The sequence below is a fragment of the Rhea pennata genome, chromosome 9 (assembly GCF_028389875.1).
Source record: "Rhea pennata isolate bPtePen1 chromosome 9, bPtePen1.pri, whole genome shotgun sequence".
Lineage (NCBI taxonomy): Eukaryota > Metazoa > Chordata > Aves > Rheiformes > Rheidae > Rhea > Rhea pennata.
In genome coordinates, this window is record NC_084671.1 from 28,550,722 (window position 1) to 28,577,872 (window position 27,151).

General features: G+C 59.3%; 1 protein-coding gene across 1 annotated transcript; it reads left to right on the forward strand.

Annotated features, from left to right (window-relative positions):
* The first annotated feature begins 65 nt into the window (after window positions 1-65).
* Window positions 66-26,972, forward strand: CROCC2 (ciliary rootlet coiled-coil, rootletin family member 2). Its single transcript, XM_062583095.1, has 33 exons — window positions 66-123; window positions 548-711; window positions 1,076-1,243; window positions 2,699-2,872; window positions 3,025-3,108; window positions 3,645-3,709; window positions 4,171-4,321; window positions 4,994-5,253; window positions 5,736-5,832; window positions 6,299-6,376; window positions 6,564-6,763; window positions 6,856-7,038; window positions 7,272-7,416; window positions 7,828-7,974; window positions 8,103-8,333; window positions 8,410-8,603; window positions 8,860-8,987; window positions 9,077-9,246; window positions 9,513-9,692; window positions 9,933-10,067; window positions 12,680-12,823; window positions 14,356-14,594; window positions 14,739-14,898; window positions 15,240-15,407; window positions 15,652-16,245; window positions 18,433-18,553; window positions 18,837-19,000; window positions 19,693-20,133; window positions 20,206-20,355; window positions 21,158-21,349; window positions 26,008-26,187; window positions 26,649-26,789; window positions 26,889-26,972. The coding sequence occupies exons 1-33, from the start codon at window positions 66-68 to the stop codon at window positions 26,970-26,972; spliced, it is 5,790 nt and encodes a 1,929-aa protein (XP_062439079.1).
* The last annotated feature ends 179 nt before the right edge of the window (window positions 26,973-27,151 follow it).

The following is a 27,151-nucleotide window of genomic DNA, read 5'->3' on the forward strand; positions in this document are numbered from 1 at the left end:
CGCCCCGGCAACGCGGCGGCCCCGGCAGCAGCGGCGCGGCGCGGCGCGGCGCGGCGCGGCGGGCGATGGGCGAGCGGGACGGCGGGGCCGCGGCGCTGCGGCTGGAGGCGGCGGTGCAGGTCGGTGAGGCGGCCCGCAGCGAGCCCCGCGGCGCCGCCAGGGAGCGCTGGGCCCCTCCGAGCGGGCGGCTCCTTCGGGCCGGAACCGGGGAGGTGGCGGCGGGCAGAGCTGTGCCCCAAAGCGCTGCGCCAGCCCCGCGGGGCGTCCGCGTCCCCTCCTTCCCCGCGACCGCTGTCGGGCTCCCAGAGGGATGCCGAGGGGCTGCGCTCTGCCCAGGAGGTTCCTTCAGGGGCGAAATGGCTCTGCTCTGGTTCCTCCAGTGACACGTTTGCTCGGCTCCAGCCCTTTTTCGTGCCCAGACCAACAGTCGCGGCAAAGATTCGTCTGTGACAAACCAGCACGTTCAGACCCTGCAACACTTGGCTGAAAAATCTGGAGTGGCGGTGTAGCCGCCTCGCGGTGACACGAGGCCCGGGGTTCCCGTCAGCCAGTGCTTTGCTCTTGCAGAAGCTGGAGGACACGGTGCTGAGCCCCGCGGCCAGCAAGGACGACAAGGCGCTGCTGGTGCGGGGAGAGGGAGACCGCGCTGCCCCCACGCCCATCCCTGCGAGGATTCGCCAGATCCTCGCGGAGAGCCTGGCCGAGGAGGCTGTCCCCGGTACGGGCCCAGGAGGAGTTTCGGGCAGGCGTCCAGCTGGGGGACACCTTACAGGTGGCTTATCCTGGGGTATCTTCTCCACCCTCCTCCCCCCTACCCGGTGTACATCTCCCTCCCCGCGTGATGCTGAGAGCATCACTTACATGGCTGACACCTGGCAGATCAGCTCAGAGCATCGCTGGCTGTGTAGGAGACAGGGTCCCACTGTCTCCCGGGCCACCTCTTTCACAGTGGTGTGTGTGCAGAGGCCAGGAAAGGCCCTTACCCCAGGGAAAATCTACGCTGCCTTCCCAGGATGCCAGTTCTCCTGCTGAAGCTCTCTCTGCGTGCACCCTGGGAGCTGGAGTAGCCTTCCAGCTCCCTTTCCCTCCCTCCTCAGCGATGTGGGAAACACCTTCTGCAGCCAACATGCAAGAGGAGAACCGGCTGCTGCAGAAGGAGCTGTCGCGCCTGGAGGACCTGCTGGCGCACACCCGTGCAGAGAGGGACGAGATGGCCAGTAAGCACCAGGCCATCAGCGAGCGGGTAAGTGCGGGGGCCTAGTGGTCAAGGAGTGGTGCTTGGACCATCTCAGAGACACGTGGGGCTGTGGATCAGTGCCATCTTGCTGGAGCAGGCACAGAGGGAGCACTGGGTGTAGAAATACATGTGTTTGGCTTTCCAGTGCTAGCAAGGACAGTCCCAGCTCCACGTTCCTGCTGGCAGCATCTTGAAGAGAGGAGAGGGTGGTGGGAACAGCAGGTAGTTGTGGCTGGAGGACCTGTGGGCATTACCAGGCCTTGTCTGGAGCTGGGCTTTTCATCCTCAGTGGGAAACTGGGGAAGAGCTGCATTTCCAGTGAAACCAAACGACCCCAAGGGGTTCTAGGATAGCAGACACCCCTTACCTCACAACCGCCTGCCCCACACAGCGCTGGCTAGGGCCTCTCTGCCTTTATCCCCATGCCACAGCAGCTATGCCAAACACAAGTGACATGCCCCCAGAGCTCTGTCCTTGCTAAGGGGCAACCCAAACATACTCTGGCCTCTGCACTGCAGCTAGCTCACACACTGCTATCTCCTCCAGCGCCACAGACCTTTTCGTGTCAGCTCCAAATGCCCTAGCTGGGTATCACACACAGGTGGTCTTAGAGGGGACATCTCTAGTTTTCATAAAACATTGTGGGAAAGGCCTTGGCAAGGTCACGTGCGACCATACACCCCTCAGCAGGAGCTCAACACACAGGCATCACCTCCATGGCTGAGGAAATGGGCACAGGCAGCTGCCACCGAAGTCTATAGCAGGGTCCAGTAGAGCAGAGCTTGTCCTCACTAATGGATCTGACTGGGCTGGGGCCTGTTCTCTGTACCTGCTCCTTGCTGGAGCACACATCCCCAAACTACCTGGGAACCTGAACAGACCGCAGGCCCTGCTCCACCACCCTCCTCCTACCAGGAGCCAGGAGTATTTAATGTGTGTGCTGCTTTTCACCCTGGCGCTGCCCCTCCAGCCTGTCTTTTGTGGCTGTGCTCTGACTGTGAAGGGTCTTGTTCACCTTTCTGGGCCTGAGAGCTTCCTCAGACAGGCCTGAACCTCCGGGCTGCCCTGCCTGTTTGGGTTTGTACAGCTCCTATCACAACGAGGGCTCCTCAGCAGGGCAGACGCTTCCCTCCATTTCCAGACTGCCTTCCCAGCTTGGTGACTGCATCTTTTAACATGCCCTCAGCCCTCCGGCATCTCCCAGAATTACTCTTGCATGCCGGGAAAGGGAGGCACCGTTCCCTCAGAGGGAACCTCAGGTGGCTCAACTGCCCGGGAATGGTGCCATGTCCCAGGCACCTCGCTCATCTCGCCAGCCGCACCGCTCCCCGGCTCTTCCATCGTGACTGAGCGCAGGAAGAGGCTGGTCATGTCTCGGGGCAGTGGTAGAGGCCCCCCATGCCCGTTGGCAGGGTACCTGCCTGTGCGCACCCTGAGCTCTGGCCATCTCCACATGGGCAGCTGGAGAAGGCGTTGCGAGCGGAGGCGGCCCGGCGCGAGGGACAAGGCAGCCTGGCGCTGCAGAAGCTGAGGCAACGCTTCGAGGGTGACAAGAAGGCCTACAAACGCAAGCTCCAGGCTTACCAGGATGGCCAGCAGCGCCAGGCTCAGCTTGTCCAGCGGCTCCAGAACAAGGTATGGACACAACCATTATGGCACCACAAACACAGCCTTAGTTGTAGGCTGGGGGAGTAGTGGAGCCAATGCCTACTCTCTCCCCTACTTCCTTCTCCTCTCCACTTCCTTTTTTTCTTGTACTCCTTTCCTACCTATCCATTTTGGCCAAGGTTTTGCAGTACAAGAGGAGATGTGGGGAGCTGGAGCAGCAGCTTCTAGAGAAAACCTCAGAGTCGGAGCCTCAGGAAGAGCTGGTCAGTACAGAAGGGCTGCCCAGGCAGGGGTGCAGAGCAAGGCACAAGGCATGCTAAGCCCTGATCCCAGCTCTCCGAGCAGGCCAGGACGGTTGGATAAATGCCCAGGCTCCCCTGCAAACTGTTCCTGCCCCTGGTCAGAGCAGGAGAGGGAATGAGAGAGGATCCACAGCAGTGGAAAGTCCTCTTCCAGGGATCAGTGTGGGAAGGAAATCACAGCAGAGCATGGGCCCAGGCTGTCTGAGATCCTGGGAATGCTTCTGGGAGGGGAGAGAGGGTCATGGGGCTCAGGACTGAGTCCTCAGGGTTTGCCCAGCCTTAATATGGCTGAGGCTGTTTGTGGCTTTTTTATATAGCCCAGGCAAGACTTTTTTTTGATTTTCTGGAGTGGTTTCCAGTTCCTCTCCTTGCCTCCCTCAGTCCAGCTTGCCTGAGGAGATACCCTTGGGGCAGGGGTCTGTCCCTTGCTGCCTCCTTTTTCTTCTCATGCCTTCTCCTGCCAGCTAGAGTCCAGGGAGCCCAGGGTGCTTTCGGAGCGGGACCAAGGCCGCAGCTCCAACCTGGAGAGCACCCTCATGCACCTGGAGGATGAGAAGCAGAGGTGAGTGGGGCCCAGACCACAGGCACGGGGCTCCTCACAGCCTGGTAGATAGGGATGCCAGAGGCCGGTGAACCCCCAGTAGATGGGCCACAGGTTCTACATCTCCTTACCCAAGCTCTGTATCCCCAGCTAGGTGTATATGTCTCCAGTTTCCAGTCCCACCCGGGCAGACTGTCTGTTCCTCCATGCTGTCCTCACCCCCCTTCAGGGCTGCATGCTCAGCTTTTTCTCACCCTCACATGGGGAAGACAAGCTGGCTTGTGTCCCTGAGAGCTGCATGTGACACCCACGTGCAAGTGTTGCCCTGCAACAGGGACCCCCTACAGCCAGCCATCAAGAGGCAGAAATAGGACAAATTCTGAAGACCACCAGGGTTTCTCTCCCAGGGTGGCAGACCATGGCTGAGCACAGAGCTCAGGTCCTTGCCATTCACATGCTGGTGGGGCTGGTCTGTGCCCTAGGAGTGCCGGTTTGTCACAGATGAACTCTCTCCTGCGGGAGCAGCTGGAACAGATAAAATCTTCCAACCAGCGCCTGGCGGGGGAACTGGAGAAGGCCACGGTGGATGTCCACCACTTGAGAGGCGAGCTGGAGCGGTACCACAAAAGGGAGGTGAGGCTCTGCCCTGGCTCATTCTCTAACCTGGGCTGAAGCAGCCCCTTCCTGAATCACAGGGACCTCGTGGGTCTGCAAAGTGATACAAAGATGGTTATCGGACAGGGAGAGACAGAATAGTGCCTGGTGGGCAGATTGGCAGCTGGTGCAGAGGGCAGCTGAGGAGCCGTGCCCTCTCTTGGCATGGTGCTAACTCACCTTGCAACTTGACCCTCGCATCCTGCTCCCATCCCTGTCAGAGCTCTGGCACCCCTTGGAGGAGCGAGCGTGGTGAGACCCTCCTTCTCTGGCACCAGGCAGCCTCACTGCGTGGGCGCTTCATGGACCTCCGCGCTGTCACAGAGAGGTGGGTGCTGCAAACCACCCCTCTAGGGAAGACAGCTGCATGGGTGCCCTGCTGAGGCAGGATGGCCTTGACACATGGAGTCTGGGGAAGGTAGGAAGAAGGGCCTGTGGGTGCCAGGCAGGACAAACAGACCTCAAGTCCAATGTCAGAGCATGTGTCCTACCCTGACCCAAAGAGGGACCTCTCTGTCCCACACCTCCTCAGGGTGAGGAACACAGACAGGGCTGAGGAAGTCACAGCCTGTTGCAGGCGAGCTGGAGCAGAGCAGGGGTGCAGAGCCCTGTGCAGCTGGACAAGCTGATGATGTTGCGCCAGCGCTGCAGAAACCCAAGAGGATGTTGTCTCCCATCACCAGAGGCCTGGCTGAAGCAAGGATAGACATGGCGAGGACAGCACGGCGCCTCCACACAGCCTGCCTTAACCTGGACTCCAACCTCCGCTTGTCCCAGAGCCACACCGCCTGCTCCCTGGAGAAACAGACCCTGCACGTGGCACGCTTGGAGCAGCAGCTCCGGGACAAGGTCCGGGAGATGATACAGCTCCAGAGCCACTGGGATGGAGAGAAAGTGGAGCTGAACTCCAGGTAAAAGGGCACTGGCTATGGTCTCTCGCCATGTGGGTTCTTTGGAGGATCTGAGCAGCAGGTACTAGGACAGAGTCAGACAACAGGCCTAGGTCTTTGGCAGTGAAAGTCCTGACTCACTGCTGTCCAATGTGTGGGGAACTGGGAGTGTGTTATGGGCAGCACGTTTCTCTATGGGTCAGCGTCTCCGCAACAGGCCCCTTAGAGCTGCTGACACCTCCATACACGTTCTTCCTGGAAATGGCAAAACAGCAACCCTGCAAATTGCCTTTCATTACTCAGGAGATGGCTGTTTACAGGAGCTGCCAGCAGTGGGTGATTCATTTTCCTGCAGTGCAATATCCTCATACGCCATGCCTGGCCCATCGACCCATCCAGCTCCATCCCTCTGCGCAGAGGTTGTCGCCTCTGCAGCAGGGGCGTGTGCGATCCCATCTGCCCGGCCTCTGCATCTAGCATTCAGGGAGTCCCCTCTCTTTCAGGATAAAAGAGCTGAGCCTGCTAGCGGAGCGGCTGAAAGAGCAAAACATGGAGAAGGATGAGTCCATCGCCTGCCTCAAACTGGACATCCAGAAGCTGGTGTGCCCGCCTGCGCCCTCTTTGTCCTACTGGCCCATTCCACGTGCACCCACTCCCTCTGCCCAGCCCTGGCACTGACCACTGAGACCGTCTTTATCTTTCAACACAGAAAGCTGCTACCATAAGGGAGGCAAAGGAAGGCGAGAGTGAACCATTGCTGTGGGCAGCGAGTGGCTCTGCTCAGGTGCAGGTCTGGCTCCCACTCTCTGCTGTGCTGTAGGGCCTGGGATGTTTTGAGTTCAGGTCCCCCACTCATGCTTAAGCGATTTGGGCTGGTTCCTTAGCCTGTCTCCAGGCCTCAGGGTGTCTCACAGCTCCTCTTCAGTGAAACTTCCCAACGGGGCCAGGCTGGGACTCATGGCTTTGCCTTCTCTTTCCATGGTCCCTCTCACAGGATGGCAGGGAAAGGGTGGCAGAAGAGGGACCTAGCAGATGGCTCTCCCCACTGCGCTCCGGCTCCCCGCAGCACCGCCAGGTCTCACCAACATGGGAGCCCGAGGCAGTCCTGCAGGCAGCACTCCATCAGCACCAACAGCTTGAGCAGGTGAGGGAACATGCAGGGAGAAGGGAGCTCCAGCCTGGGCTGGTGGAGCCAGTGTGGTGGCAGTGGGGACAAGATCTGTTGGGGACAGAGCCCCAACGTGGAGGTTTTGCTCCACTTGCCGTGGCAGCCCTGGCGTGGGGGGGCACATCCAGCTGGATCCTCTCTCTCTCTCTCTCTGTGTGGGCAGGAGCTGCGCTCGCAGCTGGAGTCAGCCCAGGACGCGCTGCGGGCAGCACGGAAGCAGGCATGCGAGTGCCAGCGGGACATGCAGGAGGCTGAGCAGCGGGCACAGGAGCAGCGGCGAGGCCGGGAGGAACTGGCAGAGGCCCTAGAGGAATGCAAGCAGGATCTGCAGCGCTGCAAGGCCTCTGCGGAGATCTTCAGCCAGTGAGTGCTGGGGAGCAGAGCAGTCAGGTGCCCTGGGGGAGCCCATGAAGGGACTGCAGAGCTCAGCCCTGCTCCCGGCCTCGTCTCCCTAGGGAGAAGCAGGCCATGGAGGCAAGGGTGGGCAGCCTAAATGAGGAGGTGGACTCCTGCCGTCGGGAAGTGGCCAGGCTGACAGCTGCCAACATGGAACTGCACAGACACGGAGCCCTCCTGGAGGAGCAGAAAGAGAAGCTGGCCAGCGAGTGGGAGAGGAGCCGGAAAGAGCTGGAGCGAGGGTGAGTTCAGCCTGGCCACTTGGCTGCAGCCACCAGCAAGTCAGCACCCACCCATGGGCACAGGGCCACAGCAGGCAGCCCACCCCGAGGGCCCTGTTCCCAGTGAGGGGGAGGCCAGCTCTCGCGTGGGTGCCAGCTGACAACTCACCTTTCCTCAAGCCAGCGGTGCTGCTAGGGACAGGCCTCATGGTGAGGGCTGTGCTCTGCCATTTGTGTTTTACCTCCTCCACCAGGCAGCAATCCCTGGAACAACTGGAGGAGAAGGCCTCAGCCCTGAAGAAGGAACTGCTGGGGGTGAAGGAGTCACTCAGCCAGGCCACACTAGTCAGGGAGGTGCTGGAGGGCGAGAAGGATAGCCTGAGTGGTGCACTGAAGAAGGTGAGATGGAGAAGTGCATCCCAGGAGCCTTGAGTGGACACCTGAGGAAGAGTCCATCTGTCCCTAGCTTGGCCACTGCTCCCACGTGCTGACCCCCAAATCCTCCTCTCTCCAAAAATGTCAGTTCAAGCATCACTTATGTCAGATGCTGTAGATGCAAGGTGTTAGCTGTTGTAGAGCATTTTGTAGGAAACACACTGTGTCTGAAAGCAGTACATCACCAGCACATGGCAAGGCATTAAAGCTGTGCCAGCTAGTCCAGGTCTGTGAGGCACAGGACTGCCTCGCGCTTGGCTTTGCCTCCAGAAGGCCCCAGCCTCTCTAACTTGACTGCTGTGCCATGTGCTGTGACTGTAAGGGGGGTCCACAGCTCTTCTGGATGACAAAGCTGTGCTCTTCCCCTTCCTGCAGGCTGAGGCCACCTGTGCCAAGCTGGAGCTGGCCCTGAACAAGATGCAGCTGGAGGAAGCAGAGCTGAGAGACTCGCTGGCCAAAATGGCTGCCTTGAACGAGGGCCTCGCACAAGACAAAGTCAGCCTGAATGGCACCGTTCTGCAGGTAATGCACACCTGCGTGGCCTCAACACCCGCACACCTCCTCCAGCAGAGGATGCGGGATGTTTCTCCCCTGAGATTCCCCATGTCCTTCATCTCCTCAGGTTCCTTTTCCCATTTTCTTGCTTCTAGCTGGAGGAGGAGAAGAGCTTGCTGACGGAGCAGCAGCAGGAACTGGAGCAGGAGCGTGCCAGCCTACAGGGGCAGCTGGAAGAGCTGGAGCGGGAGCAGGCCCAGGTCAGCGCAGCCCACCGGGGCCTTGAGCAGAGCTGGCAGGCAGCAGAGGAGCGCTGGGAACGGCTGGAAGGAGAGCTGCTGGCCATGCACCGGCACAACGCCCAGCTGCAAGAGCAGCTGCTGCAGGTACAGCAGGTCTCTCTCCACCAGCTTGACCCCTGAGACAGAAGCTTCCACTCTGCTTCTCCTCTCCCACCCGCAGGCGAGCAGCCAGGAGCAAGCTCTGGCACAGCAGCTAGCACAAAGCCACCAGAAGACAGAAATGCAGGCTGCAGCTCTGCTCCAGGCCGTGCAGGAGAAGGAGGACCTGGCCAAGGAGATGTCCAGGCTGATGGTACAGCTGACAGCACTGGAGAGGCAGGAAAAAGACCTGCTGGAGGAGACAGAGGCTCTACGGTACTGCCTTCCACCTGGGTCATGGTGGGAAGGCTGCCTGGGACTGGCTCTGCCTCTTGGGGTGTGAAGCCATGGCAAGAGCCCCCAACACCCTCGCTACCCACCCAGACCGTTCACACCTTTCCCAGGATGTGTCAGGGTACCTGGGGGCACGTCACATTGGTGTGGCAGAGGAAAGCCAGCGTTAGCCCTTCTCTGGGGTGCGGAGGCAGGATCCTGGGCAGGGCTGCATGCTGAGCAAGCTGCGGTGTTGCAGGGCTGAGAGGGACTCCCTGGAAAGCAGCCTGTTTGAGGCACAGGAGCTGGCAACCCGGCTGGAGGTCCAGAAGGAGCAGCTGGAAGCAGAGAAGCAGAGCAGTGAGCGGTGCAGGCAGACCCTGCGAGGTAGGGCACAAACCGCGCAGGCCTTGCGCACCCTCCCCTCGGTGTGGCAGAGCAGCATTGCTGAGCCAGGACACCCACGTGTCCTGCAGCCGAGGTGGAGGAGGTGCGGGGGGAGCTGGTGCGACGGGAGTCCTCACTGAGGGCCGAGACTGAGGCGCTGAAGCAGAAGGTCATGCAGGCTGAGCAGGAGGGGCAGGTAGCCTTCAGGGACCAGGCGCTGGCCCACGAGGCAGAGCTGGAACGTCTCCAGGAGGAGAAGGTAAGAGCTATTACCCCTGTCCCTGCAGCACGGGACCAGCACATGGCTCCTGCCAGCCCTACGTAGCAAATGGGCAGCCCTGGGTGGAGAGCTCTGTGGCCAGGCCTGGATCCTGCCTGTACTTTGCCTGCCAGATCTTCTCCCCATGGGGAGCTGTGGTTTGCTCAGTGCTGTGGCTGGGCAGATACCTCCGTGTGGGGAATGCAGGGCACCAGGCAGCCCCATGCCGTGTGCATCCACTGGCGGCTTGCTCCACTGTGCTCCAGGAGAGCCTGAGCCAGGCCCTGGCAGAAGCGAAGGCAGAGGCCGTTCGCCACTTGCAGCAAGAGAAAGAAGAGCTGGTGTCCAAGTACAAGACGGAGAAGGAGGAGCTGGCAGAGGCGATGTTGAGCCTGCAGCAGGAGCGGGACAGGAGCCTCCTTCTGCTGGAGAACGACAAGCAGCAGGTGAGCGGGGCAGCGCTGTGCTGCAGGAACCCTGTTGCCTGTGCCTGTTTGGGTCCTGGAGTCCATGCGTCAGGGAGAGCAGTGCAACACACCCGCAGCCACCTCCACTCTCGCCAGAGGTCACCACGGGGAGCAGCCATAAGTGGCTTGACCGTGGGGCAGGGACTGAGGCCTGCTCCTACCTACCACCCCCTCAGCATGTGGCATTTGGCCAAAGGCTCCTCTTGTCATGGCTTTCAGGCTCTGTCCCGGAAAGAGGCAGAGAAGAATTTCGTGTTGGAGAAGCTGGATGAAGCCCAGAGGGAGCTTGCAAATGCCAGGATAGAGATGGATCAGGTGAAGCAGGAAGCTCTTACTCGCCAGGAGCAGGATAAGGTGAGCCCAGATCCTTCTCCACATTCCCAAAGTGACTCAGGACCCTTCAGGAGAGGCTTAAGGACCTGCCTTTCTTAGACAGAAGCTTACAGTGGAGAGGACTGGCAAGGTCAAAGCTAATAGCCCTCAGTGAATCCCCATGGCACTGTCCCCTATGAAAAGATGGCTGGAACTGGGGTTGCAAGTAGGACTGCGGTAGAAATGCAGAAAAGAAGGAGGCGTGCTTGCACTGCAGCATGTGCCGTAATCTGCTTGTAAACCCACTGGGAGCCCTCACAAGTGCTGGGCGGTTCGGCTTGTTTTTCCAATCTGAAATGCATGCCTGGGAGCAGCAGGGATACAGGGGGGGTCAACACTCAAGAGAGTGGTTCAAAGAGGGATGTGCACAGGAAGAACACCCCCTAACACAAAACAAACAGTCCGTGGAGGGTAAGGAAATCCAGCCAGAACGAGTTTGCAAAGCGTTGACATCAAAAGTTGTTTGGGAACCAAATGCAACTGCATAAAAAAACGCCTTCCCAAAATTCCTGTGACAGCCCTCTCCACCTCCAGTCTTTTGTAAACCTCAGTGCAGACTGCAAATAGTACGGCAGCGAGCAGGGAGGTTTCACACTCTGGCTTTCCTCTGTGCAGGCCTGATCTTCTGGCCATCCCCGGCAAAAACCCTTCCATGAGAAATGATGCTGTGGGCATGAGCGGTCCAAAAATCATCTGTTTTGTTGTTTGCCATTGCTGCCACCCACGCTGTAGGGCATGACATATGTCCAACTGTCAGCAGCCAGCCTCTCAGGGATGAGGACATGGGCCAGGGAGTGGGAGAATAAAAGCCCAGGCACCCACCTCCTCCCTTGGAGGCAATGCCAGGCTGGCAGGAGGGCCCTTCTCTCTGCTTGGGCTTCACCATGGCTCCTCAGCTGGAGAGGAGGTAGCAGGTGACAAGGGTTCAGAGACTCCATTTGGCTCCACCCCAAGGAATGCAGCCCCTCCTGCGCATCCCAGCCAGGACACATCTTTCTGATAATCCATCCAGCCCTCGTCCTGCCCCGGCCGGGAGCAGGGATGGCTGAAAGCAGAGGAGGCAGTATTCTGTGGGACCTGTAGTTCTAACTCTCTAGCACATGTCCAGGGCTTGAAAGGCTGGATTGGCCCCAGCGTGAATGCTCCTCGGCCCTGTGCTGATGCTGAGCATCTGAAAGGCTGAGATATGGATTTCTCCCGTCATTGCTCTGTGGGCAGCTCTTTGTGGATGTGAGTGGCTCTGCTCAGGAGAGACTGGGCTACAACAGCACAAGCTACACCGGCATCTCCCGAGAGAGCAGACTTTGCAACCCCAGTCTGGAAGCGACCCTCCAGCACTGCACTCTCGTGCTGTGTGCATTGGCTTGGGCAGAGCATGCATGGAGAAGCTTGTGTCACCAGGGAATGTCTTTCTTTCCCACCTGATTCAGGAAGCAGCAAGCTCAGGGCAGCCGGAGGGAAGCTTCCTTCCCTTGGCCTTGTGGCAGGGAGGACAGCTGTGTGGACAGAAGCATGCTGAGCAAGAACATCTTTTTCCCTAGATACCGATGGACAGGGCAGCCCAGCAGCAAACCCAACGAGATCTTAATCAGACTGCTCTGAACTCGTTGCTCCGAGCTAAAGTAACTGATTTTACCAGCCCTCAGTGAGCACTTCCGCATCCGCTCAGCCTAGGTCATGGTTGTGCGACTGTGCGTCAGGAAGACCGTAGGAAGCTGGATCCATTGTAGAGGGAAGCAGCAAAACATTGGAGGGATGAACCTGGCCCTGGGGGCAGGCTCACGGGATGGAAACCTTGGCCTGAGCCATGCCAGGTCTGCAGGGCAAGAGCACGCAGCCGAGCACGGTAAAGGGTGTTTAGGGAAGAGCAGGGAAAGGTAACCAAGCAATAGGCTCCGACTTAGCATAGGAACTTTTTAGGCTAGACATCAGGAAAAATTTCCTAACAATAAGGTCAATTAGACCATGGAATAATCTTCTCAGGGAAGTGCTGGAATCCCTGTTGCTGGAGACGTTCGTACTTGGTCTAGACAACTCACCCGGGACGTTCTGTAGGGAACGGCTCGGCGCTGGCAGAGGGGCTGGGCTGGATGAGGTAATAGGTCGTTTTCCATCTCTGCGTTTTATGGTTCTACGAATTTTAGCTCCGTTAGAAACAGGAGAGAGTGAAAAATTAAAAAAAAAAAAAAAAAGAAAAGAGCAAGGGCAAGGGCAAGCGAGCGAGGGGAAAAATCGCAGCGGCAACTCAGGCACAGGAGAACGGCTCAAGCAGCATTCAACCTGGCAGGAAGAAGACCCGGCCTGCACGAGCATCCGCGGGGTGCACCGAGCCCGGACAGCCCCCGCGGCAGGAGCCAGCCCTGTTTCTCCTCCACTTCCCATCCGAGAGCCCTGGTTTCCTAGGGCCTGGTGGAGGTGGACGCCTGGGTCGCAGCGTAGGGGCGAAGAGAGGAGCTGGGCCATGTCGCGCGGGGGGCAGCGACGCAAGGGGACGGGGTGGCCGCGTGCGCGACCTGTTTGGGGCAGCGCGGGAGGGGACCGCAGCGAGCCCCCCTACCCGATGCCTCTCAGCCCGGCTCTCCCCCCTCCCTTAGGACGCGGTGGCCGGCGTCGCTAGGGAGCTGAGGACCCTGCAAGCCCGGTTTGAAGACGCTGTGGCCGCCCACCGGCGAGAGGCCGAGGGCCTGAAGGAGCGCGCGAGGGAGCTGGTGAAGGAGAAGGTGGCGGGGGCGCGAGAGGTACGCGCGTCGCCCGCCCGCTCGAGGGCCCCGACAGCGGGCACGGGGGCCAGCGGGAGGCGGACGGCGATGCCCCGTCCCGGCTCCTTCGCACGCGGCTCTGGGCAGCCAGGAGCGAGCGTCGGAGCACAGCGGCCCCCGAGCAGAAAGGGCCCCGGGTTGGGGTGGGGAGGGGGGAGAAGGAGAATCAGGGGACTTAAAAGAGGAAGAGAGAGTAATTTAACATGACAGGCTGTTTATTTTGGCAAAAATGGTCTCCTTTCAACAGATTTCAAAGCCCAGCGCCGGGGTTGGAGCTGGGGTTGGCGGGGGGGGGGGACCACACAGACGAGCGAGAGAGTAGGATTTCGGAGAGGGGCACCCGGAGCCCCGGAGCCGGGCCGGGCGGCTGGTGGCGAGGGAGCGTTTCAGGACTAGCAGATGGAGCGGAGAAATAACAGTGAAATATCCCCCCCCCCACCACCACCACCTTTGCTCCTTCCTCTGGGCCCCGGGGGCCTCGGCCGGAGCCTTGGCTCCCCCAAGGGAAATTACAAAAGGGGCTGTTTTTTTTTTTTGGGGGGGGGGGAGATAAATAAATTCTGGTGAAGAAATAATTATTATAATCACATTAAGAGCTTTGGCTGTAAAAGCCCTGTGAGCCCGTAGAGCTGCTGGAGCAAGGAAGGAGCTGAGGTTGTTAACGGCAGGGAATTTGGGGGGTGTTTCCTGCGTTTTGCTCTTTTTTTAAGTCCCAGTCCACTTCCACCCCCCCTCCCCTTCCTCCCCTTTATCCTGGGAAATGAAAACAATTTATTTAATGATGGATCGTCCCTTTCTCTGGTCACTGACCTTCTGGGCGAATTTCTGCTGAGCTCAGCGGAAAGCGCGAGAGGCTCCGTTCGTGCATCCCATCTGGGGCTGGGGGAGGGGAGAGGGGGGCTCTACCCTTCCCACAAAGCCGGCAGCCGGCCTGGGGAGCGGGCTGGAGCCGCCGGGCCGGTGGGGAGAGTCTGCGCAATGTCAGGGCTCCTGCGCCGACGTTGCCCGGCCGTCCCCGCAGCGACGCTCCGGCCCGCATCCCTCGCCCGGCCCCCCGGCCCACAGCGCTCCAGGGGTGGGCGCAGGGGGCTGCAGTGGCCCTGGGAGCCCCCTCATGCCATCCCCTTCTCTCTCCGTAAGGCCTGGGGGGACACAGGGGGTTCAGGACTGAGTCGGGAGATTCAGTTCTCTTCCCAGGCCGGTCTGCTCCTCGGGAGAGAGCTTCCAGCTCGGCCAGCTTGCCCAGATGGGATGCGCACACACAGTCAAGAGGGGACGGGAGCAGACCCTGTGCCCCCCACCTTGGCACACATTCCCCAGCTTTCCCCCAAGTGTACACGCAGATCTGGGGCCCGGCGCTTCCCCGTCGCAAAAAAGCTTCCTCAAAGCCATCCGCCCCCGCTCTCCTCTCCACTGAGCGGAGGAGCCTGGCTCCAGGCTGGCAGCAGGAGCCTTGGCCAAGGACAAGAGGTCGGAAACCTGGCGTTAGGCATGGTGTCTCTCTCCCCAAGGTTGAGCAGCTGAAGACACAGCTGCGCCTGGCCGAGGATGCCCACAGTGGGGCCCGCAAGGAGCTGGCCGACATGCACCGCCGGCTGCGGGAAGGGGAAGAGGCCTGGGAGCGCCAGCGCAAGGAGATATCGGATGTCCGCCGGACCGCAGAGGATGAGAGCAGGCAAAAGGAAGCACTGCAGAAATCCAACACGGAGCTGCGAGCTGCTGTCATGAGAGCTGAGAGTGAACGGATCAGGTGGGCTCCTCACACTTGTTGGGCACCCCTGCCTTGCGGCCAGCTTGGCCAGCACTGCCAGGCACTGGTGTGCAAGAGGCAGGATGGGGCACTGGGCCCCAGCAGGCCCCTTTGATGTTGGGAAAATGCACCTCTTGCCCCCAGCCTCCAGAGAGCCAAGGAGGAGAAGGAGCAGAAGGTGGCTGTGCTGGAAGAGGCCCGGGCTGCTACTCAGCGAGAGGTAGGCGAGCTTCGGGCCAGCCTGCGGGAGGTGGAGAAGTCACGGCTGGAAGCGCGCCGGGAGCTGCAGGACCTATGCAGGCAGGCAAGTGCCAGCCAGAGACCCACCGAAGCCCCGCAGTCCCCAGCACACACATAGTGGCCAGCACGTTGCAGTCCCACAGTCCCTCTGCCCTCCTTTGCTCTGTCCTCACTGAGCCCAGAGAGGGGCTGGCAGGACCATACCTTCTCCCTGGGGCACGCAGCTCCACTCAGTGCTGCTTTCCTGGCTCTGGCTCCTGGCAATAGGGAGAGCCAGACTGGAGAGGATCACCAACCACCCTTGCTGAGGGGCTCTGATCCCATTCCTGCTCCTTGTCACACCCAAGAGCCTAACACAGCATCTAACCCAGCTGGGCAGTGAGTCTTGAGCCTCCTTGTTCACAGGTGAAGGCTCTGGAGAGCGAGAACAGCAAGAAGGGCAAAGAGGCCACTGAGCTGCAGGCCCGGATCCTGCAGGAGGAGCAGCACCGGCAGCAGAGCTGCAGGGAGGGCCAGGAGCTGAAGCAGAGGGTGGCAGAGCTGGAGAGCAGCCAGGGCTGTGCACACAAAGAGGTGGGCATGCCCTGAAGAGGTCACCGGACTTCCTGGGGAGGGGACACGTCATGGTCCAGCTTGGGGAGGAGAGGAAAAACCCATGCCATCTGGCACCATTATATGCTCTGGGCTCTGTCCATGTGTGCTGCACTGTGCCTGGCTCTGGGGAAGCCCCCAGACTCTCCCTACACCTGCAAGGCTTGTTCACACACACACACACACACACACACTGGTGCAGGCGCTCCGCGTGTTTCCCCATCAGGTCCTGGGCCTGCAGAGGCAGCTGGCAGAGGTGGAGAGAGGGGCCAAGGCCCGAGAGAAGGACCTGCAGGGCAGCCTTAGCGAAAGCCGCAGCCGTGAGAAGAAGCTCCAAGACAAGCTCCACAGCCTGGAGCTGAAGCTGCAGCAGGCCAACGGGACCAGCGACAGCCTCCAGCTGCAGCTCAGCATGGCCGAGGGACGCCTGCGTGGCCTGGAAGCAGAGCTGGAGAGGGCCGAGGCCTCCAGGAGAGCAGCGGAATCGAAGCTGGGAGCGCTGCGCTTGGCCCTGCGCCGGACGCTGGGGCTGGGCAGGAGGAGCCCCTCTCCGCACCGGGCAGGCTCCCCAACAAAAGGTCAGCGGCAGCCCTGTTGTGGAGCGAAACCTGTCCCAGCCACACATGGGCACACGGACTCAGTCTCCCGGGAGGCTGACTCCATCGCTCTCTCCACATGCACAGGCCTGGAGAGCACTGCACTCACCCCGGGGCCATCTCCTCCCTTTGGCTCGCCAATGGCGGGTGACATTGAGCCCGACCATGTCCACGCGGCCTTGAGGGACTTCCTACAAGAGCTGCGGGACACCCAGCGGGAGAGGGTAAGAGCAGGTCCAGTGCAGGGCTCCCCTTGCTTCAGCCCATTGCTACCCACAGCGTCATGGGCTCTGCACCAACAGCTGGAGAGGCGTCCCTCGGCTGTGGGTGCTGCAGGCCCATGGGGAGCTGGAGGATCATGCTTCCCCCACACACTTTATGACATAGACTTTAGCCCTGGGGTGGGTTGCAGAATAGCCAAGACTTTGGCGGACACTGCAGTTTTCTTTCTTGGGTCGTCTGCTCCCTTCTCTTGCCCCTCTGTTGTCACCTCTTGCTCCATGTGTTCTTACCCTGGAGAGCTCAGCAGGTTACCAGCACCCGCCCTCTCCTGCCTAGCTCTGGTCATGGGAGGGAAAAAGAGGGCTGAGCACTGGGATGGGAAGCAGGGGGCCAGAGCAGCATTTCCCCCAGCCCGCTGCAGAGCTGCGTGTCTTGGCTGCTGCGCACAAGGCAGAGGAACAGTGCTGGCAAGGGAGCAGGGGATGCAACATAGTAGGGAAGCAAGGGGAAAGTTGGATCACCCACTTTCTCAGCTTGGGGTGGCCATGGGAGGTAGTTCTGTGACCTAGCCAGGAAAGCGAGCCAGGCACAGGATGCCAGGCCAAATGGGGACACATGAGGGCCTGGATTAGTCCTTCCAGGAACGGCTGTCTCCACATGCATCCGAGCCAGGCAGTTTGGCCCCCGGCCAGTCCTGTGGTTTGCCAAGTTTTACCCTCTGGGGAGAGACAAGCCAGGGGAGCAGCCGGGAAGGGGCAGGATCACACCAACAAGCTACATTTCTTTTCATTAAAGAGTCAGCCACTTCCTCTCTGCCACCCTTTAAGCACCTTGGCCTGCCCCACTCCTAATTTTTACCTCAGGGCAGCAGTGTTAGTGCCAGCAGTGGGTAGCACTGGTGATTCACACTCGTTGTCAGCACCCAGCCCACACTGAAATGCATTGCCTGGGCCACCCCGGGGCTCTGCTGAGGCCCCCCAGCTCTGGGTGCAGCACCGTGTCCCCATCCTGACCCTGAGCTGACCTTTGAGGCATGGATGGAGCAATCCATCGTCCAGCCCACTCCCCTTTGGCCCTTCCTCTGTCATGTCCTGTTGCTCAAAACATGGTTCTTGTAAAAATGCATAAATATTTACACAAGAATAATTTAAAAAACATGCTCTGTCAAATAATCAAAGCACCAGAACATCCGAAGAACTTTCAGCCAGATTGGGAAATCAATTATTGCTTTACGACTCCATGCTGTGAAGTTAGAGGTGTTCTCAGTCATCCCCCGCCCTTCAGGCTGAGGGACTTGCTGGTGCTGGGGAGAACGTCTGTATTCAATTGCGTTTCTCTATTAACGCTTAGAGAAGTGACGCCACTTGGGTTTGTGGGAGGTTTGATGTCTTAATTAATATCCCGGTTGCTGTTTTGGGGATCACAGCCGAGGGAGGCTTTCACTTGCGCCAGCTGAAGCCTCCCACTGTCTTGGGCTCAAGCCTGGAAGAGAGTTGCCCTCTCCCAGCTGGCTCCTCTGCTCCCCAGAGTCAGCTGGGACACTTCACTAGGCACCGGTTTAGGTCTCACATCCCTGTTTCTGCCTTGTGTCCTGCACCAGGACCTGCAGGAGCCCAGAAACTCCAGCAGTGCCTTGGGCCAAGCATTGCCTGACAACGCTGTGGCACTGAGCCCCCCATTTTCTCCCAGTGCAAGTCTTGATGCATGTCTGCAGTCAGAGGCATGCACAAGCATGTTGAGTTGTGTGATGGGGCCAGGCCAGGCGTGTTGAATGGCAAGGTGGAGGTGTGTGCCGGCACATGAGCTCCAGATGCTGTGGGATGGTGTGGGGAGCTCTCCGGCAGGATTAGGCAGTGCTCGGTATATCCACAACACCTTGGTGACCTCTCCTCTGTGGCAGTGGAACATGCCGGCACTCAGACCCCAGGTCAAGTGGGTGCCACGGGGAACGGGCAGTGCCGTGAAGCCAGCGTTAAGCAATTCAGACTACTGGGGAGGTGAAGCCACTGTGTAAGGTCTGTGCTCATGAGCCAAGCCTGAGGTGTTGTGCTCCGGCATGGAGACACCACAGAACCTCACTCTGCTGGAGGTCTCTGAGCTGCTTTGAGAGCCCGCACTCCCCTTCCACCACTGCTTTGGGGGCTAACCCATTCTCTGCTTGGAGCCTGAAGCTATTTCCTTCCCACCAGGATGATTTGAGGGTTCAGGTGATGAACCTGAGCCGGCAGCTGAGTGACACAGAGCAGGCCCAGGAGCAGACCCACGTGCGCATCCTGCAGCTGCAGAGGTCGCTGGCTGACTCCGAGGAAGGTCAGTCTTTCTCTTCTCCCTCCTCTTCCCCACAACTGCTGGGCATAGGTAGTCCCTGCCTGGCAGGTTGCCACCAGCAGTGGGAGCAGGCAATGAGGCACGAAGATTGGGTAGAAGCCCTTGGTGCTGGGGTCAGGGAGGAGCTCCATGCTCACAAGCCACTCTGTATAGAGGGTGGAGAGGTCTAGACCATGGTGATCCCATGGGGACACTCTCCAGGGACAGCCACGGTCCCTCTTGAAAGGATCTCTGCCGACTCAGGCCTCTCCCTGGCTCCCCGCAGGTAAGCGTGGTGCTGCTGGGCGCCTGAGCAGCGTGCAGCTGGCTCTGCGCCTGCAGGACGAGGCCATTCGGAGAGGCGAGAGGGAAAGCCAGAGCTCTGCAGAGCGTATGGCTGCGCTGGAGCACAGCTTGCAGGCCTGCCGGGACAAGAACCGCAAGCTGGAGGTGGGCAGCAGCCATGGTGAGATAGGCACCCAGTGAGCAGCACGGTGGGAGACATGGTGCTGCCTAACGGGCAGAGGTCAAGCTGAAGCCCATTTTATAGGGTGGCTGTGAGCAACAGAGGTCTAAACAGCCCACAGATGCCTCCCATCCTGTTTCTTAAGGGCAGCAAGAGACAGCACATGGCAGCCTTTGCTCTAAAGCTGCCAAGCCAGAGGCTGCAAGCAGGATTTTTTTGCCCCGTTCCTCCCCCTGGCTCCTGGGCTCTGCCCAGCTGGACTGGGATCAGTTCCTCCCAGGGCAAGTGTTGCCGAGCTCCGTGTAAAGGCCCCTGGGCAGCCACCTGTCCCCATCATGCATCCCATGCATGTCGTGTGCGTGCTGCATGTGCTCAGAGCAGTCCCTTTTCTTTCCTTCACGCTGCCAGAGGATGCCACAAGCACGAAGGTAAGCGGCAACTCCTCTGGGACGGAGCAGGACACACGGCTCCTCACATGCTCCACAGAGCAGGGCCACCAGCAGGCAGCCTGCCGCAGCATGGGCATGGGCCGGGCTGCCATGGCGAGGGTGACTGTGGCACAGCTGGGAGGGAGGCAGCGCTGGCGTGCAGTGTCTGAACTGCTGATGGTGGAGGCGTGTGGTGGGCACGCAGGTGTGAGCTGGGCTGGTGCAAGGCACTGTTGGGCCCCCCCCAGGATGAGGTGAGCAAGCTGCAGGCCAAGGAGACCATGCTGGAGAGTGACAAGCGAAGGCTGGAGGAAGTCCTGGAGGCCACGGAGAGCCGGGCTGGCAGGCTGGAGCTGAGCCAGCGCTCGACCGCTGGAGAGCTGCAGCGTGCCCGGCTGGGCCTGGCCGACCGCGACGCTGAAGTCCAGGCGCTGCAGGAACAGACAGTGCTCCTCCGCCGGCAGCTGGCCCACAGCGAGGCCCGAGTGGGTGCCCTGCAGCAGGAGCTGGGCCGCCTGGGCCTCTCGCTGGTCCACACCGAGGGTGTCGAGAGCCACCTCAAGGAGAAGGTGCAGAGCCTGGTGCAGGCGCTGAGCGAGGCTGCTGCAGGGTCTTCCGCCATGCAAGACAGCGTCTCCCAGCTGCAGAAGGCGCTGACAGCTGCTGAGCAGGACCGCCGAGGGCTGCAGGTGAGGAGAGCCCAGGCTGTGGCCCAGGGAGATTTTGGCTGTCTGGCCTGAGCAGGGCGCTTGTCTCCCCAGAAGCGGCTGGACTCCATGCGGCAGGCGCTGGCGGACTGCAAGAGGCAGAACCACAGCCTGACGGACACAGTGCACATGCTGCAGGGCCGGCTGGCCCAGCTGGAGCCACACTGCAGGCACCTGGAGGCCCAGCTGGAGCATCTGCAGGAGGTGAGGGGGCACTGTGGGATGGAAGAAGCCTCCTGTCTGCCTGGAGACATGCCTCGTAAGCTCCCTTCCTGCAGGGGCAATATCCAGAGGTTGGTGGGAATCAGGTGCCAAAGGAGTTGCCTTGTTTTCACTGCTGCAAAGCAGAGACAATAAATCCGGCACCTTTTCTTGACCTGCCTGTCTCAGCGTGGGGAGTTCGTATGCTCCAAGCACTCTGGGGCGTCTGTCTTGATCTTTAGCTACTGCAGCAGAAGACTTGAAGGCCAGAGTTTGGTTGGGGGAGAAGCAACTCCAGATGGACTGTAGCATAGAAAGGGACTGGGTTCATGTCAAGGAAAGAGAGAGTCCAAAACAGGGAACAAGAAGGGCAAATTGGAGTAGAAAGCAGTGGGCAAAGCCCTCCACGGGAGAGCGCCATAAGCTCCTGGGTGCAGGAGTGGTGTCCTGGAGAATCGGACTGGCCTCCATCAAAACGCTCCCACATCCACTTTTCCTCTTGCTTAGCCAAGCCACAGGCTGCTAGAGGAGTGGCTGGGTTTCACCCTAGATGCGTCAGCGTTTTAGAAATGGAGGGTTAGGTTGTACGTGTTTATTAGAAGACAGAAGGCTGTCAGAAGGAAGAGGAGGCACGGGGGGTTACTGTTCGAGAGGAAGGGCCCAGTTTGCCCTGGTGTAATCAGTCACCAGCAATCAGCACCACTATGGCTCCTGGTCCTACATCTTGGTAATGCCACGTCCGACTGCCCCCCGAGCAAAGCACTGGGTCCGGACGTTTTTCTGTGCTCATCCCTGTGCGCTGCAGGTCATCCGCCGTCAGCAGCAGAGCGAGCAGGAGGCCGTGGTGGCTGCGCGGAGCGCGCGGGGCGAGAGCGGCGCGCTCCAGGAGAGGCTGAGCGCCCTGCAGCGCACCCTCAGCCTCCTGGAAGAGGAGAGCAAGCGCTCGGCCTTTCGCCCGGAGAAGGACGGCTCTTCCCTGAAAAAGACCCTCGCCAAGGTACTGCGCAGGCAGGAAAAGCTGCACCCAGGGCCCGGCGTGTGATGAGACACCCCGCGCGCCCGCACTGCGGCTGGGCTCTCGGCGTGCGGGGAAGTAAGGAGGCAGATCATGGAGTTTCCATCGCCAGAGGTTTCTAAAGTCAGGGCTGCTCGGGGCAGAGCTCGTGTCCCCGAGCTGATGCAGAGCATCCTGCTTGGCAGCGCAGGCTTCAGAGTGTTTTCCGCTCTCCGAAAGCCCTGCGGTACTGCACTGCCAGGTGCTGGCCTCACCTTTGCTCTGTGGTCTGCTCTCTCCGTATCCATACAGCACTTAGCACCCTGCAGAGGGTCTTTGCGCCGGAAAGCTGTCCCGGCCTGCTGGCCCCAAGCCACAGCTCGGGGCTGAGGCCGGGCACAGGATTGGGCCCGCTCTCCCCGGTGCGTGAGAGCTGTCTCAGCACGGCTCTGGTGGCGGCAGGGAAAGGCGAGGGGTGTGCGAGAGGGGAAGCAGGCTCCGCGCGTTCCCACAGTCCCGTAAAACCGAGCGGCCAGAACCACGCAAACCCGAGAGCTCAGGCAGCGCTTGGGGAGTGGGAGAGGGAGCGCGCGATGTGTGTTACAGTAACCTCTGTATTCTTGGCCACTCTCCAGTCACTTCCCACCACACGCATTTATGTGCATGATTAGTGTTCTTGCATTCTTTGAATGCAGGCCAGATAATGAGTTCAAAACTCTTCATTAAAACATAATCTCTTCCTCAGCTCCCACAAACATACACACACGCGCGCGTACGCGCATACACACACGTCCCTCGGCTACCTGATTTCCTTTCCTGCCTAGAGACAGAGCTAATAATCCGCTCCCAGGAGCCGATTCCCGTTGGAAGGAATCATTCATGTCACACATATGTTAGGGATCAGCAGGGACACTCTCTGGACTTGGCCTAATTAGCTGTAGCGAAGGGGGAGAGCAAAATCCAAACCATGTGCTTGAGCCCTCTTCTGAATTTAATACGAGCAGTTTTGCGCTGACCTGCTGGACCCTCCACCCAAAAACACTGGTGTATAAAAGTTTCTGGATATTTAATAGGTCCCCTGGTCCTTTCTTGCACTCCCCCGAATGCGTGGAGCCTTGTCAGGGGGATGTGGGGAGGCTGTGCTTTGTTTTCTTTCCCGATGATTTTACAGGGTTGGCTTGCTTTTCTCCGCTGCGCTTGGGGGCAGTTAATTTGCTGTGCGTCCCCATGGGCTGTGAGCAGCAGCAGCCTCATGAGAACTGGCACAAAGGGAGAAATGTGGGACTCAGCAAAGTGGGAGATTAGCTGCTGGCAGGCCCCGGAGTCAGCAAAGGGCTCAGAGCTCTGTTTGCCCCCACAGCCAAGGTCTCGGCTGAGCTTTGATCAGGGGCTACAGCTGCTTTGGCCCTAATTCCAGCTCCTCTGCTTGTTTGCCACGTGGGACCCTGGACAAGCAGCATCACTTCCCTCAGAGTGGCTGTTCTTGTATGGCAGAATCAGGTTCAAACAGGCCCTTTGCATCCCACCGCTTCTCCTCAGATGGCAGGGTGACTGCATGGCCCTTGGCTAAAAATCCTCCTTGCAGCCTTTGCTCTGGGCTGGTTGGCCTCTGCCTTCCTCCAAACACAGCTCCAGACCACAGATACTTGGATCTGCCAGCTCCAGGCTCCGTAGCTGGTCTCCTCCGCTAAGGCCAGGCTCACTGTGCTTGCGCTTGATGGGAGATCCCAGATCTGTTGACGACCATGCCTCACCCTGGGCACCTACAGCAGACCATGCCAGCATTCCCAGCTCTTTCCTTGCCTAGGTGTTGGCTGAGCATTTGGGCCAATCCAGTTGCCTTAAGTCTGGTTTGCCTCAGTGCTGCAAAGACACGTTGTGATGTTGATGAGAGATGGGCTCGAGGTCAGCCGAAGGACGTCTGCATCCATCAGACTCACTCCTGGAGGAAGTATCGGCCTTCCTGCAGAGCAGCTTTGCAATGTGCGAGAATGTCCCATTGGAGAGGCCTCCCCAAGCCAGCGCCTCAGCAAGCACAGCATCCACCAGCCTTGTAAAAACCTGCCTGTGCTCACGTGCTGGAGACGCTACTGCGTGTGCCGTGACCCTGTGTGCACAGCAGGGACTGCGGGAGCAAAGGATGTGCCCTCCTCCCAGTTGAGTTGGCGCGTGAAAATTCCAGGAGGAAAAATCAGGCCTGAACACTTCTGGGACTCGTTTAGAAAGAGGCGTTCCTCACATCTCTGCTGATTTCTGATCGTGGGTGCCAGAAAGGGGCACAAGAAGCCCTTGTGTGAATTGAGCTGTTCATCTGGAGCAGGGGGGTTGCAGGAGCCACAGCCCCTTCCCAGCTGCAGGTTCACAGCCCTGCTCTTGTACTGCGTGAGGATTTACCTCCACATGGATGTCGAGCTCTGTTCAATCCCAAGTAGAAGAGACGTCCAGGACTATCTCTTAGTGTCTGGGAGGCCAAATCACACACGGCCTTTGAGGCTTCCGCCTGGGGCTGCTGGGGTGGAAGGTGGATGATTTCCACCCCAGTGTGATGGCCCACACCCCGGCGCATCTCCTCCTCGCTTTGCTGCCTCACAAACCTGGCCCCACTCACCCTCCCACCCTGGGATGGGCACGGAGAGTCCCAGGCCCATTTTGGAGGCCAAGCAGAGGACACATCTTCTGAATACAGCTCTGTGGCAGCCCCAGGCCAACAAAAGGGGCATTTGCTCTCAGAAAGGGGGCAGGAGGCCATGGCTAGAGCTTGTCCAGATGGTGCGGGGAAGGACTCCCTTTCCCCTTACACTCCTCCCCAGCCTTCCCAACAGTCCAGCTTTGCATCAGGTCCAGCTTTTGACCCAGAGGAAATCACTTCTGGTTGTGGCCAACAGCTGTTTTCCTAACTCAGTTACTGCTTTCAATTTAGCATCCTGAGGAGTTTAATTCAGACAACATAGTAAGGCCATTGTCATGTTTTTCCGTGTGAGATGGAAAGGCTGCTTGCCGGACCTCGGTGTGTGCCTGCAATTTGGGAACACAGCTCCGCAGAGGCTCTCCCCACGCGGTTGCCTTCCCCTTCCCAAACCCTGCTCTTGCTGTGCCTGAGGGCAGCAGGGTTGACACACGGGGCCAGCCCACGTGTGTTTTGACAGGGTGCTCTCAGAGGCAGACGCAGAGCGGAGTTGGGCCCTGAAGGGACCCCTGCGCAAAGGGCACAGCGTGGCCACCGTGCCGCCTGGCTGGAGGAAGCATTTGGGTTCCTTTGGGCATTTCTATCCCTTGTGTTTGAGCTCACAGTAGGGCCCATCTGAGGATGGGGGACTTGGTACGTGCCCGCAGGACTGCTCAGGGATGGATAGCAACAGAACCATGAGCTGGCTCTTTCAGGAGCTGGCTTCAACCCCGCTCCTTCAACAGCGTCAGCAGAACAGCGCTCACCCTCTCTACTCAGAGCTCATCTGGGACAACCCATCCTGAGGAAGGTAGAAGACAGAGCAAACAAGGGGACAAACCAGCAAGTCTTTAGATGAGATGGGCCCTGTTGCCTGCAACACGCTGCACCTTGGAGCACCAGGCTCCTCAGGTCTCCGCTGACGTGGGAGGAGGCTCTGCCGGAAAAGCTCTGGCCTGCTAGAGCCACGCGGGGATCAGCGGAGCTCTGGAAACCAGGTTTTACATTCCTGCTCCAGCTAGCCAGCAAACAACTGAATCTTCCCTCCAAGCCGGGGCCCTGGTGGAAGAGGTGGTCAGCCAGTGAGGCAGAGAGGTGGGCTGGTGGCCTGGCGCTGCTTGGCGCCTGGCTGTCATGCCTCCAAATGGATTTTCTAAGGGCAGAGCCGAGGGTGACGGGAAACATGAGATGTTCCTGTTGTGGAAAAGCAACGTTGCTGGCTGGAGTTGTGCATCACAGCGAGCATGAAATAGTTTTGTGTACGGTGCCCCTCCATCGCCTCCTGCGCGGCCCGTCCCCCGGGCCGGGGGAAGGGGAGAAGAGACTAATGTGTTCCAGAAGATCAGCTGTAAATGGCCGGGGAGGGTAATTCATATCAAACTCATAAACCCTTTATTAGTGTCTCAGGGGGGAAATCCGGATGTGGCCGTTTATTTATTTTGGATTTCGCTTTTTTCTCTTTTCCTTTCAACATTTTCTTCCAGGAGATTTTTAAAGAGACAGGGCTGCCATGCCTTTTTCAGAGCTCTTATCTTTCGCCACGGGCTGGCTGGGGACAAAACGACCAGGACAGGCCCAGCACAGGTCCCATGGGCTCAGTGCCCACTTGGAGCTGGCCTTTTGGGGATGCTGCTTGGCAATGGAACGTTTGCCCAGTGTCACTGCTGGTCTTGGAGCATCCTGTCCCCCAAGTCCCTTGCCATGGTGTCTCCATGAGTTGGACATCTCAGCTCCAGCCTTGGGGCCACTGGCACCTAGTAGGGCTTTGAGCCTGTAAATGCAGGGCCGGGACAGGTCCTGGCTTCCCCTTAGAGCTGAGATATTGATCCCCAGAATTGGAAGATGGTGTCCCCATGTGGGGACCAGGTCAACCCCTGGCTAATCCTTGCCCCATGGAATGGTGATGTGCCAGACCCTGCTTATCGCCTCCCCTTGCCCTGCAGCATCCAGCATCAATCCTTCGCTGCAGCAGGACTGACCCCTCTCCTCTTGGCAGGCCCAGATTGCGGAGCAGATCTCTCTGGAACAGAGCCGTCCACAGCAGCTCCCAGAGCCATCCTCTCACCATGGCCCAGGCCGGGAACTGGAGGGCCAGATGTCACGCAGCACCCAGCTCCAGGCCAAGGACGTGCTGCAGAGCCCCCATGGGCAGCATGTTGGGGGTTTAGAGGAGCAGGTAGGGCCCTGGCACTGCCAGGGAGAAGGGGTGCCGTGCGGGTGTCCTGCGTTAGGCCAAGGCACAGGGGGCAAGCCCTCCAGATGGTGCCACTCTGCCCTCAGAGTGTTTCTGAGCCCCATGGCTTTGTCCCAGGCTGCTTGCTCCCAGAGGGTACAAAGCAGCAGGGCAGAGCGATGCTAGCCCCACGGCATCCCTGCACCACATGTGGCAGGAACAAGTCCTGCACCTTTAGCCAAGGACCTATGTGGCTTGAGTCCTGCTACCTGTGAAGGACCCCTGGGCAAACTCACACTGTACTTCAGTTTGCTCCGCTATATAGAGAGGCAGTAGCCCCATATACCCTACTCCTGCTGCAGGGTGTGGGTGCACTTGTTGGGAACACCTGAGCAGAAGACGGGTGCAGATGCATCAGTCAAGATATTTCCTAAAGCTATTGATGTCCCCGAAGGCCTCTGTAGGGCCTTCAGAGCACAGCTCTGGTCACCCACAAAGAGGAGTTCAAGCCAGGACAGGCTCCGAGTGGCTGCCAGGAGGAACTGGGCTTGCTGGCTCAGTTCTGCAAGGCTCAGCCCCAGCTCCCAAAAGAAGCACTGCAGCACGTGAGGGGAGCCCTGTTGCAATGCAGTCAGCCCAACCAGTTCAGTGGAGGCAGGAGCCATCTGTGCTACCACCTCTCAGGAACCGCTGGTAATCCCTAGGACAACCTTCTTAAAGAGCAGCTGGACCAAGACAAGAAGAAGAAAGAGTCATCCATCTCTCAGCAGCTCCGGACAGAAAAATGACCTGGAAATAGCTGTTGTGTCCCTGTGTGCTACTTGGTAAGACCAAGCACCCAGAGCCATGCTTGGGCAGCAGCTCTGTGGGTGCCCCATGCCAGACTTCTCTGTCTTTTCTTTTGCTAAGGTGCCCCAGAGCCTGGCCAGGAATGGGGCAAGCAGGACACTGCTCATCAAGGTGCAAA

Coding starts and splice junctions, on each gene's coding strand:
- CROCC2 (XM_062583095.1), top strand. CDS start 66: ATGGGCGAGCGGGACGGCGGGGCCGCGGCGCTGCGGCTGGAGGCGGCG. Junction 124..547: donor GGAGGCGGCGGTGCAGGTCG/GTGAGGCGGCCC, acceptor GGTTCCCGTCAG/CCAGTGCTTTGCTCTTGCAG. Junction 16,246..18,432: donor GGGACACCCAGCGGGAGAGG/GTAAGAGCAGGT, acceptor CCTTCCCACCAG/GATGATTTGAGGGTTCAGGT.